The sequence below is a fragment of the Acipenser ruthenus genome, chromosome 1 (assembly GCF_902713425.1).
Source record: "Acipenser ruthenus chromosome 1, fAciRut3.2 maternal haplotype, whole genome shotgun sequence".
Taxonomy (NCBI): domain Eukaryota; kingdom Metazoa; phylum Chordata; class Actinopteri; order Acipenseriformes; family Acipenseridae; genus Acipenser; species Acipenser ruthenus.
In genome coordinates this window covers 29884898-29898829 of record NC_081189.1, presented here as the reverse complement: position 1 = coordinate 29898829, position 13932 = coordinate 29884898, and the positions used below count along the sequence as shown (strand labels likewise).

The window sequence follows — 13932 nt, the reverse complement described above, 5'->3', positions numbered from 1 at the left end:
TTCTCTGCTGAATCTCAAGAACACACAGCATTCTCACATTTTGGCAGTTTTAAGGCCTTTTTCCACAAAACAGTGATTTAAACAGTCTTTTTTGACTAGGCACTTCACGTGTTATGATAAATTTGTGCGATATGTGCACAAGGTTGATTTTAAATCCAAACATGTACTACACTTAGATTCTACTGGATGGCTGTTGTGGGTTATCCGTCTAGTCTTATTGTACCTGTACTCATGATAAATGAGCAAACAGCCTTGCACTTTACAAGAAAACCCAGAACAGACAAGAAAATGTTTTTGTTTCAATAAGAACCACAATTCATACACAAGTATTTCAAGTTATTACTCAAGACAAAAAAACAGTTCAAAATTGAAAACGCAATACATGTCATCAGTCACTTTTGAACATATAGCAGACAGGCAATCAGAGTGCTTGCTGACTTACTGTACAACAGTAGGATTATAAATTATTGATTACTAGATGTTTTACCCTGCATTCTCCAGAGATGTTTGCTGTAACAGATAATCCCTTTCAAATGTGAACCCTGGTGATGGTTTGATTCTTGTGAGTGGGTGTGTCACACTGACACTTGACATTCCAAAACTAGGAGATCAGGGAAAAATGCTGCCAAACAAGATGTGAAAGAGATTGTATTTATGCCTGACAGTCTGATAACAGGTGCTAAATAGCTAGCTGTCATGTAAAAATGTGTACCCCCTATTGTAATACTTATAGCAAATCTTTATACACTACCTTGACCAGTGGCGGAGGAATAGCTGGTGCAGCCGGTGAACTTGGAGAGAAAGTTATATTGCATTGTGCAAAACTTCCACTTTCTCAGTGTCTCATTATGTAACCTATAGAAAAATGCACCCTGATGGTCCGTTTTAACTTGCAGGGATGGGCATTATCTGGATGCTAAACTTGACTGGCATATTTAACATGATTGCTTTCTTAAAATAAAGAGGGCATTGTTAAAAGAATAAGCACATTATTAAAATATTTTCAATAGGGCTCCCGAGTGGTGCATTCGGTAAAGGCGCTCTGCTTGGAGTGCAGGATGCGCCCTATAGCCTGGACATCGGCGGTTCGAGTCCAGGCTATTCCACTGCCGACCGCGGATGGGAGCTCCCAGGGGGCGGCACACAATTGGCTGAGCGCCGCCAGGGGGGTTGGGGGGCTTAGGTCAGCCAGGGTGTCCTCGGCTCATCACACACCAGCGACCCCTGTAGTCTGGCCGGACGCCTGCAGGCTTGCCTGTAAGCTGCCTGGAGCTGCGTCGTCCTCCGACGCTGTAGCTCTGAGGTGGCTGCATGGTGAATCTGCAGTGTGAAAAGAACCGGTCTGCTGACGACACACGCTTCGGAGGACAACGTGTGTTCGTCTTCGCCGCTCCCGAGTCAGCGCGGGGGTGGTAGCGGTGAGCTGAGCCTAAAAATAATTGGGTATTCTTGAATTGGGAGAAAATAATAAAAATAACTGGCGACGACTAAATTTAAAAAAGATATACACTGTATATATTTTCAATGACTTTTGTAAATCTTCTATGACAGGACTCTTAAATGTTTAATCCAACAGCCCTGCTTGAGTTTCATATGCATGTGGCTTCTACATTTGTGGCGGACTAATGCATTAGAATTTAATCAAAGAGATGAGGCTTTGTGTTTATACTAGATGGCTTTTACTGGTGGATAATGATTTGAAATGTTGCATCTTAATGGGTTGAGACACAGTCCATGTATGGTTCAAAGGACAAAAATGAACCAATAGTCTCCCTATGGTTCTTGACTTGCTTGGATAACATAATCTTTGTTCAATCAAATTGTCATTTGAAAGCCGAGCACATGATGCAGTGATCCTGTCAACAGCACCATTATGATAACAATATAAGGCCTTGGTTGTTACCCCGTAACTTACTGCCAAGAGACAGTTCCTGGGATTTGATTTGATACAGTATCTCCCTTAAGATAACGAATACTGTTTTTTATTAAATCCATCGTTCAGTTATTTCACAAAAAGAAAAGATTTCCTTCCAACAGTTGGCATGACAGGACTTCTAGAAAGCTTAAGCTCTCCCCAAGCTGCACATAGTTTGTTCCATTGAAGTCGGATCATATTTCCAATTACAAATCCTAAAACCTGTGAACCATTTGATGGACATCCTCTAAACTTTGCAACTTGCAACTGTACTACACTATTGAAAACAAGTAAGTGTATGAAATAGAAAGTATGTTAAAACCTATATTTGAAAAACTGAATGAATGAATCTCTGCATCTGCTTAGCAACGCTAAATAATTTAAACAATCCGATTCACCCCGTCATTCTCTTGTATTTGAATGAATGTAAGATCGATTCCAAAAGGGGATCCCATTAATATCTATTTCTGTATCTAATATATATATATATATATATATATATATATATATATATATATATATATATATATATATATATATATATCAGTGAATATGAAAAAGTTATTACAAAAAGTTAACATTTTTCTAAAATACGTTATGACTCAATTTCACAATCCCAGCTTCTCCACATATTTTCATTTTGTAGTGCAGGACTAAAAAGAGTGTGAACTGTGCAGCTGCACATAACTTGCTTAGATGAAGGTTTTATTTGATTGCAACAGCCTGCCTTAGTCTGTAATGCGCACAGACACTTCCTTCTCATCAAGGGGGTCATAATCAACATTCACACAGAATTTACATCAAATATTGCCTTGCGGTTCTCTTGGAAAAGAAAAGTGTGGCTTTGGACAAGAGTCATGCAGCTTTAAGAACTAATATAGGAATAAAGACCAATGGCTTGACTCTCTGAAATCACGATAACTAACCAAAGGCAGAATAAATAACTGAGTGCCAGCTTACAAGGTAACTCAGTTTTCAGGTCCATTATCACCCGGTCATGGCTCAATGAATAATGAAGTATATTATTATTAGAACTATTGCTATTATTTTTACTGTACTAATATTTGTAACAAATCAGGTCTCAAATTTTTTGGTTGCTGCCACCCGATCTTGCAAGTCATCTATCATTCTCTTCTGCATTATTGTACTTTATTTTTATTTTATTTTTATTTATTTTGTTGGCAATAAACTGACTTTTTATAGCATTGACTTTAGAACTACAGTAAATAATACCGTAAATGTTCAGTTTTTTGTCATCAACTTTGTTTGAGACAGAGTAGAATAATTTGGTTTGCAGAATAACATTATTGTATACTTAAAAAAAATATTACTTGTATAAAAAAAAAAAAAAATTCTCTTGTAAAAAATAAAACAGCTTGTGGTTTACCATGTCATACAAACCTCTCAATGGCAATATTATGCACAGTTGGTTATGCATATTATTATTATTATTATTATTATTATTATTATTATTATTATTATTATTATTATTATTATTATTTATTTCTTAGACGCCCTTATCCAGGGCGACTTACAATTGTTACAAGTTATCACATTATTTTTACATACAATTTCCCATTTATACAGTTGGGTTTTTACTGGAGCAATCTAGGTAAAGTACCTTGTCAAGGGTACAGCAGCAGTGACCCCCACCTGGGATTGAACCAACTACCCTCCGGTCAAGAGTCCAGAGCCGTAACCACTACTCCACACTGCTGCCATTATTATTATTATTATTATTATTATTATTATTATTATTATTATTATTATTTGTTTTTGTGGGCATTGTTTATTTCAAAACACACACAACTTTCGTATGGATGGGTCAACCAATTACTATTGTGGTTTTAGAAATTCCTTTGGACTCACAGTTTACAGGTCCTATGCCTCCCTAAAGCTTCTGAATACGTGGGGTTCAAAGCAGCAAGTAATTATTATTTTGGGTGGGCCTTGTACTATGGTCAGACCATGACTGCTGTGCTTGGACAGCTGCCTCGAGCAGATGACAGCTGCTCTGTCTACCTTAGATGAGCCTTGGGAGGAATGCGTAGGGTACTGCCCTCAATGGCTGCCTTGGCTTCTGTGCATCGCTAAGAAGTAAGGGTCAGTTGTTCTGAGGAGTGGAACTGCACTTAATTAGAATGAATTAAAAATAAATAAATGCATACATTACATGTCTGGAGGTTGGACATAATTATAGTGATAATTTGAATAAAAGGAAGTTTAGTAATGCCTGTTATATTTAGCAAATAACGGTAACTTAACTTGAAGTTGTCTCAGTTAAATATAATATTAACTTTACATCGTGGGCAACAAATTATGACACCACATTTTATTGAATTGTTCATTAGTTTGCAAATAGGCAGGCCTATATCTTTAAATAATATATAGCTTTTAATTTTCCATTACTCAAAATAAGCAGAATTATGACGCACAAATCATCTATGCATTCTGGGTCAAAATTTTAAAAAAAGTGCCCGTTCATGCAAAATAAATGTTGTGTAAGAATGTATTACATATGCAATAACTGAAGACACTTGTTATAAAGTTATACCACCTTGTATATATTGGCAAGTTCAGGAAATTAAGATTGAATATCCTCTGCCATAGTGTGTAAAGAGAATTTCATATAATTAGATATGATGAGCAAGCAGCCTCTGAAAACCATTTGTCTAAAAGTGGAATATGTTAGTTATGGTTGCATGGTGTGGGGAGCATAGCAGCAGTGGTGCTGACTGTAGTTGCTTTTCTAGAGTGATCAACAAAACAACAAACATGTACATAGTGGCGCTCATGTCAAGCAGCCCAAAGTGTTGGATCTGTGTATGCAGTTGGTCCAGAAATAAACACCTTTCAACTGTATGCATTTGATGGAGAAAGGGGGTTGCAGTTGATCACCTACATCAGATACATTTATTTTCCCAAGACACATCCACATAATCCTTTGGCAGTGGTCATCGGAGCATTCCAAGAGCATAATGTTCTATTCCACAAAGCCAGGGCTATAATAGAGACATTTGATGAGTTTAAAATGGCATTGGAAAAGCCACAATAGAAAGAAAGAAACGCTGATGTACAGGTAAGTAAGCTGGGCTGAGTTGAGTGGGGGACGGAGGGGGGTGATGCTGGGACGCCAGAATCACCGTCGAGCCCTCTTGAGGTGTCGTGGGCTAGTCGACGAAACACTGAGGATGGAAGGTGCCCACTTGAAAACCCCAGAGATGTACCCTACTTAGCTCAATCCAGACGGTTGTCATGCTGATGCGCTGGGGAGGCCGCACTGTGGTTGATCCCCGGAGCCAGCATCGCAGCCGTTGTGTGTGCTGATGCGCCAGGGAGGCAAAATAAGCTGATCCCTGGAGCCAGCATTACACTTCAGCCATTAACACCAGACAGAAGGATATCTACATCATCATATGGAAGGAAACGTAAATGGATGGAGACACATATGGATCACATTAGTTTACTGTAAAGCTACGTCTTAGTTGGTGCTTATCTTGGCGAGAGCCGAGTTCAAATCAGCATGAAGTTTTAACATCTACTCTCGTGTAATGGAAATCAGATTTGATGGCAAGACATGGTGCTGGTTCTGAAGGCAGCTGGTGTTATAGTTCACACTAGTTGATCTGAAGTGAGAATCTATGTGATTAAACCTATTTTGATCAATCATCCAGCTGTTTTGAACCACTAGGTAATTTTTAACAGACTCCTAGATTTTTTGAATCTTTTGTGGATAAAGGGAAACAATGGGATCAGAAGCTGTTGTCATAGACCCTACTTGCTGTGAACCTCCATATCAAAGGTACAGTCAAATGTTGTCCAGAGAAAAGCACCAGAAGTTAAGTTGCAGAAATAAATGAGAGTTCTCTTTGCCAGTGATTTCATTTGTTTTCACTTATATCATCAAGTTGGTTGTCGAGTCTCATGGTGGCAGCAACATAGGTGCTTTGATACTCACATAACAAATACATTTGCAAAATGTAGCATATTTTCAGTAATCAGCTACACAGATGTGAAACTCTGTGTGATTGCCAAGAAAGAAAAACACTCCTATAATCTAAACATACCAAAATACACTGGATTGTGTGAGTGGATGCAGATTAAACAACCACCACTTTTATTGCAATAAAAGGTGCACCATTTTTCCCTGTTGGCTATTTTACAAGCACCCTCTTATTGTAAGACCTTTGGATACCCGTATCCCTTATCAAGTTATTCAAAGCCAATTCAATTATTCAATAAGAGACAATGATTTAAGATACAGCAATAATGGTATGAGTTGTAATTGAGGCCTTCAGACTAAAAATAAAGATTATTTTTTGTAACTTTATTAAAAAATGAATACAACTTTTGTATCCACTCATCTTAACAGATCAGTTTCAACTGCTTATTACTGTGTTGTTTTCACCAACCTCATCAACTCAACCCAGCACTGTTTGATTAAATTCAGAACTCAAGATAATCTGAACTATGAACCAAGAACCTTGATGTTACAAAATGTAATTTAAAAAAAAAAGAAAATGATTTCAGTTTATTAGAATACAATAAAATGTATAGAGGTTGTCAATACTAATGGGCAACATCCATTTTAAAAGAATAAATATGTAGATAAATAGCTGCTGCATATATGGCAAGCCAAATGATCATTTAGAGATATCTCAAATTGCATTTTAAGATATCTTGGATTTTTAGAGATATCTGTAAATCATTTGCCGATATATTTAAATGAACGTGAGATATCTGTAAATAAACCCTTTTGAAGATATTTTAATTTCATTTTGAGATATCTAGAAATTATCTCAAATTGATTTACATATATCTTTAAATAACGTTTTGCTAACATAGTATGTTAAACTGTAATTTAGAGATAGCTTGAAATAACTTCCTATTCATTTAGAGATATCTCAAAATAATTTAGAGATATCTCGCAATAACTTCCTGTTCATTTAGAGATATCTCGAAATAACTTCCTGTTCATTTAGAGATATCTCGAAATCATTTAGAGATATCTCAAAATAACTTCCTGTTCATTTAGAGATATCTCAAAATCATTTAGAGATATCTCGAAATAACTTCCTGTTCATTTAGAGATATCTCGAAATCATTTCGAGATATCTTGAAATGAACAGGAAGTCATTTCAAGATATCTCTAAATGACTTCCTGTGAAAATGCTCTATGTTTGATCATTTGGCTTGCCGTACTGCATATCAAGTAATGTAAATCATACCAGTTAATTGTATTTAATGACTTATATTTTAGTTTCAAAAGAAACTAACTAAAATAATGAATCTTTCCTTGAAACTAGGGAAATACATGGTGTATTATAAAAAGGTGCAGGAGAAAATAACAGAGGACATAGGAAATGGTCCTGGATTTTATGCCTGTCTGAAAATGTAATATGAAAGTTTTGCTGAAGAGTTTGGGGATTTCGTTTTTACTTCAATACAGAAAAAGCTACACTCCCAAAATTCCAGAGAACCCATATGTCAGATGGCAAGGGGAGCATGACTGCATAATGGCAGTATGCCTGAATTTTGCAGAAACCATCTGTTAAGTCCCAATAAATCATTGCAGCCAGTCACCATCTTGCTAAACTGCTGACTGAAATTAATGTATTTATGGAAGAATGTCATTTTTTTAAACATTTAAGCTGTGTAAGGTATTTTGACTCTGCGTTCTAAAGCTCATTTTATAAGCAGGGGTAGTGCCCAATTGTTACCCGTTTTGATCAGGAAAATTCAAATATTTTCTTTAAAAAAATAGAAGTACATTTTAAAATGTGGCTTTTTTACATATCTTATTCAACATCACACAAAGTAGTTAATCAGGACCATCACATGCATTGTTTTGTATCTTGGCCAGTATAGCATAATATATATTATACATTAACAGTGGTTATAGTTACACTGTACCAAGCATGTTGTCTTTTCAAAGTGCACAGAATCCTGTAGTATGGAAAATAATAAAGATAACGCTAAATCAGCATATAATTACCTTTATTGAAAGTGTGTTCCTTGTACTGGTTCTTGGCATTACAAGGAGCATGCTTTATCACTATCATATGCAACAGAGCTTATTCCCTCTACCATATGATGTAATGTATGGTACAGCATGGTTTTTTATTACACTGATTAGCTTAAATAAACAGAAAACCCTGTACATCCAGGTGGTCTGTTGCACTTTTTAAATGTCACTGTAACTGATCAGACAAATCAATCGGAATCTGATAATCTAGTATAATATAGCAACAGGCACAAGTGGCTCCTACTAAATGTGATCTAAAATGTTTATAGTGACTTTAAAATTGCATGCACCATACTACAGTACTTTTTTGTAATACAGTACTTTTTTGTAAAGGGTGATAGATTTTTTGGGGAAATGTGCCACAGACGCCACCAAATTCTATCAAATTCTGTCAGCCTCTGGGAGCCAGGTTCTATTCCGGATATTTACATGTTTCCAAGCAGTTGTCATTTATATATTATGCTCAAGACTCATTCTGGAATTATTTGGGGAAATTTGAGTCCAAAGTTGGCAGTGGTACCTTGAACGGCTGCCACTTCAGATTTGTACACAGTTAACAACTCATTGATCTTTATGCTAACACTTTTTTAAGTTATTAAATAACTGACAGAAATAGAATGATCTTTGGTAGTAAATCTCCCTCCCGACCCGTGAGGGCACGAAGTAATGGGAACAGAGTACCCTGGACTGCTTGGTCTTACAATTAATTCCCAGGGTCAAAATGGAAGTCGGTCCTCTGGAAAGGGGGCGGAGCTTCGGTGCATTAACTCATTGACCCAGAAGGGAAATGATGTGGCAGCCGCGGATTGGAGGAGCAGCTGCAATCATTTACCAAGGGGTCATGTGTGATGGTACAAAAAGGGGACGAAGTTCCTTTGTTTTGGTTAAAGAACAACCCGGAAGGACCTGTGTTTTGTGAAATCGTATCGTGAGGGTTTGTTTTATTTTGTCTCTAATTGTTGCTTGTTATTTAGTAGACGGCTAAACATGTCCGGAGCTGTCGCCAGAGGCCAGCACCACCTAGGACAGCACTTCACTTGTTATCATGATAAATTGTATTTAGCACCACAAGCACTACAGCACTCACTCAGGACTGGTGACCATGTTTGTGTATTGTGTGTGTACTATTGACTGTGTTTATTATTTGGAACTGCAATTCCGTTATTTAGAACAGTTATTGCCTGGGAAATATTATTTACGGTCACCAGACCTGGATTATAAATAAAACCACTTGCACTTGGATTACCGTTGTCTGCCTTTCATTTAAACACCGCATCACTCCTGCACCTGTACACTGCAAGCCACCCTGCCACAATAACACATTATTTTGGAGTTTTTCTAATGCATTCCCAGTGAGCAGCATGCTTTTAATGTGCATTATTGGAAGAAGAAAACATATTTCCTTGTATCCAAGCTTAGATTACCTTGTCAGACTGTTGTGATGTGTGTCTCAGAAACAAATACTTCAGCTGTCCAAAAATATAGCCTTGTTTTCAACATTGATGCTTCCATAATTTAATAGATTTGTATATACATACATATGCTGGATACAACTGTATTGATACCCAATATCTTATTTTAAATGCCCTCCCTTCATTTGGTACATTTTGAGCATACATGGGGTTAAAGTCTGCATCTGCTGGCTCAACAATTTGATTAGGCTGCTTTTCTCTTTTACAGCTCACAGAATAGAACAGAGAGGGTAAGGATCCTGTAATCCTTGCCAATGAAAAAGACACTATCCAATTGCTACCTCTTTTCTATCCCCCCGCAGGCTACACTGAGATACTATGCAGGTTTTTAGCAGACAATCTGTGGTGTGGTGAATTTGGAGGAAGGAAGCTCTTTCTGGAAATAGAAAGCATTTTTACAGCAGTCTAAGGGATATAAAGTGAAAGGCTCCACCATGAGCATTCCTCTGTGGAGGAAGCCCCCAGCATTAGAGTAAGTAACTATATTTTTTAATGCATTGCCTATGCTTACTTCATATGGTTACCATGGAGATGTTTTTTGAGCAGTTGCAAAGCAAAAGGTTGTTGCTGTGCTAATGGATTGCGTTTCTATATGGATCAGAACAGGTGTCGAATATTTTGCAGTTCAATATTTTGTACTGGCCTATGTCTTTATTATTATTAATGTATACTGTATAAATATAATTGCATTACAGTAGGTTAAGTACTGGTTAACAATTAGCTCTTTTAGATTGTATTTCTCAATAGACCAGAATGATGATGCAGCGAGATGCTTCAATCCGATTAGACAGGGACTAGATACAGATATTCTTTCATTTTGCCTGGTTTATACTGTGAATCAGCATTAGGAAGAACATTTATAATTATATTTGTACTGTTGTATTTATGTAATGCTATTGTAGGTGTAGTCCAATACCACGTGTAATTATATTACTGCAGAATAACTAATGGGCTGGTTGATTGATTCATTGACTCTTAAGATTTCCACATGGAAAAAGCTATTTAGACATAACAACGTGCAAAACAGATACGCCCAGATGTTTTCATTTTTCGAATATATTAGAAATTTGTATATGAAAATTCTTTATTATCTTCCTGTCAAAAACTAATCGCATGCATGTACTGTTATTAAGCAATAGAACCCAATTAGAGAGCATTACTGTCGGGTCAAACTGTGTTGTTTTGGCCTGGTTCTTAAAAAAACATGTGATATTGTGACCTTTCAACTCTATTGACCCCACCTGCTTATATATCTTACCATAAAAAAGCTATTCAAATTGTATTTGTAATGTCCTTTATGAAGCCCACCATGATTAACTGCTGAGCTAAGCCATTTTGTTATTTGTTTGTTTTAATGAAATGATTTATGCATATCATTTAAAAAATGGCACAATGTTTTGTATTTAGCTTTTTTTTTCACTCTCTTGTTGAATCCATGAATAGGACTGCTGGCTGACATTGCTATTAAGGTTGTGTTAAGTATGAGACAAAATGCTCCACAATTATTTTTTAGTATAACCATCCATTTTCAGTTGTTTTAAGTGATTTCAATATATTTCCACAGTTAAAATAAATAAAATATAAATGAATAGCTGTTTGCTGTATGTTTAACTTTGAGAATATATACTACGCCAAATAAATTTAAAGAGCAACATTTCAATCTTTAATTTTTTCAAAACAGAACTTACAAAAATAATCAAATTTCAATATTTCAAGGGAGTCCTCTTTAAACACAGAAATTAACAGAAGCATTAATTTAATTATGTGCCTAACATCAGTGACACATATCTGAACATGAGACCCATGGAAATCAATACCTATAGGCTTAGTCTCTGGATTTAAATTTTGTCATAGAGTTTGAATGTCTCCAGTGCAGATGCCTACCCACACCATAAGTGAGTACCCACCAAAAAGGTAATATTCAACAATATTAAATTGAGCAAATCCTTCTCCTCAAGCTCTCCATACTTGAAAATGTCGTTCAGTAGTGAACAGATAAAATCTTGATTCATCTATGAACAAAACAAGTGTGACGTGACGGAGCTGCCAGTTCTGGTGACCAATGCAGCAATCAAGGCTCCCTTCGGTGTCGTGGAATCAATTGAGCAGCTGCTGCTGGTGTTCTTGACTCATCACAGTTCGGTTACTTATACTGACTCCAGTTGCTGTCCTGAATGAGATATTGAGCCCATATGCAATGGACTGGCGATGCCTTAGTGCCATATTGTGTAGATATCAGCCATTGCATAGTGTGGTTGACCTCCCATGACCTTGTCCAGGATGTCTAGTGTACAAACCTGTGGTTTGAAAATGTTGCCACAATCTGGAAACAACAAAAGGGGACACAGCGAATTGACCAGCTACGTGTCTGTGTATCCTCAGATTGCAGTATATGAACAGCTCTGCCACTACCAAGAATCATAAGAAGCCTTGATTCCAAAAACTGGATCATATATAAATCACCTCAGTAATGTATGCAAGTAAAGGAATGCCATTTGAATTGCCCACTTGTGCAAAAGAAGGACTGTGCTTATCATGTGATTTTAGTAACTGTGTTTCCCAGGTCTGTTGTTAAATGACAACGGCGTAAAACGACAGGAATTTAGTGGGAATGGCGCCATTAATAAGATCCAGCATTCATACAACCATTTTAATCAAAAACTATCGCTGGTTGTATTGTTATTTTTAATCGGAAACTAATTTTATAATTTTAAGTCTGTATTTTAGTCATGACAGGTTGTGTGTTGTATTGCAATATCCTTGTATTTAGTGTTAGAAGTAAATGAGAAAATAATTACCAGTACTACAAAACAGAACAGTTTGTGGTATATACAATTCGCCTGAAATTAGGACCAAACCTGTTATTTAACTTACTTTTTTATTATAATTTTTTTTTAACAATTATTTGTATTAATTTTTACAATTTTTCTTCCAATTTTGGAATGTCCAATTATTATTCAACTTGGCTCACCGCTGCAACCCCAAACTAACTCAGGAGAGATGAAGACGAGCACTCACATCCTCCTAAACAAGTGCCGTCAGCCGTCCATTTGTTTTCACTCTGCAAGCCTGCCGTGCAGCCATATTCAGAACTTACAGCGTCGGAGGACCACGCAGTTCTGAATTGTGTACAGGCTGGCCTGCAGGCGCCCGGCCAGCCACAGGGGTCACTGGTGTGCGATGAGCCAAGGACTCATGAGTTAGGACCTAACCCCTACCCCGCCCGGGCAACACTTGACCAAATGTGCACCGGCAGATTGTCTTTACCAGATACACGACTCAGGAGCCCCCATTTAACTTACTTTTAAAGAAAAATAATTACATTTACTGCCTCACACACACTATTAAGAGGTGTTGTTTATCTACTTGAACATAGAACACTGCTTTCAGTCCAACCAATTTGTTTAGATTTATCACAAACTATGTTTTGGCTTCAAGAGATTTTGTGTTACTGTTTGAGATTCATGCAACCTTCTGGGTTTTTATTGCAAACCACAGCCATTTAAAAGTTTATTCAGTGCAGTGACTGTTATGACAGTATGTCTTGTTTGGTTGAGTTTTTGCCTTTAATCTGTCTGAGGACCGGGCAAAATTTCAAAAAGTTATATTAAAATATAGTTTGTAAAACACTCTCACAGCTCATGAAACAAATATTGAACAATAGCAATAACGACCCTGGACCGGGGCATTTCCAGTGGATTTAATAACCAGCTGGGACTTTTAAAATTGTGTGCTCACTGGAGCCTACATTTTAATAAATAAATCCATCTTGTTTGTTAAGTAACAGATTACATAAATATTTCTTACAATTGTCATGGCTCAGTACCATATTAGTACCAGTGCAATTGTTCCAAATCCACCAATGCAGTATTTGTTGTCGTTGCTGGTAATGCTATGGTCATCTGTAGTTGTTCTGCTACCATTTGTTCAGGGTAATACATTATAATGTATGATAATGATATTTTGTTTCCTTTTTCTGTAAGGGACAGGCCTAGTGTAAACAGAAGGTGAGAAATAACGCTGTATGTATAAAAATGACTAGTAGTTATACTACATTTTGAAAACTATAAAACATAGCCTGGCTATTTAGGACACAGTATATAATGCATTCATCTTTGTAGCTCTTTTTCTATATATATGTTAAGTCTGAATTTTCTGCAAAGTCAAAACCAATGACTACATTTTGTAATAAAATACTTGTATTGTAATGTGCGACAGCTGGAGAAATGTATGGAATGAACATTAGGTTTTCACAGTGCAGGTTTCTGTTTTATTGCTAATAAACACTATTTATGTACGTCAACTACTGTGAGGTCACAACTATGGAAAATGGTTTTGGAATGTGCAACTTTTTCATTGCAAGCATGATTCATGTGGACCATCTGAGTGCTCTGTTTTGAGAGGAATAGTAAAATATGGGTTGCACTAAATCAAGGCAACTTCCTGAAATAAGGCTTTTACTCCTTTATATTGTTGGTCATCACTTGACCCAGACTAGCTTGACTGACAATTATTCTAAC

The 13932-nt window shown here is 36.7% G+C and overlaps 1 protein-coding gene across 4 annotated transcripts in view; it reads left to right on the top strand.

Annotated features, from left to right (window-relative positions):
- LOC117420538 (A-kinase anchor protein 2) overlaps nucleotides 1–13932 on the top strand; it is a 165847-nt gene that overhangs the window by 1889 nt on the left and 150026 nt on the right. For 2 of the 4 annotated variants that reach the window (XM_059023376.1, XM_059023354.1), the window contains exon 1: nucleotides 9633–9884. Coding sequence is in view for 3 of the 4 variants with exons in the window: in XM_059023354.1 (XP_058879337.1) it covers nucleotides 9847–9884 (38 nt within the window). In the remaining variant the exon portion in view is untranslated. Of the gene's footprint in view, nucleotides 1–9632; nucleotides 9885–13932 lie in introns of those variants that run through there. The other 2 variants (XM_059023358.1, XM_059023367.1) reach the window with 2 other exon arrangements.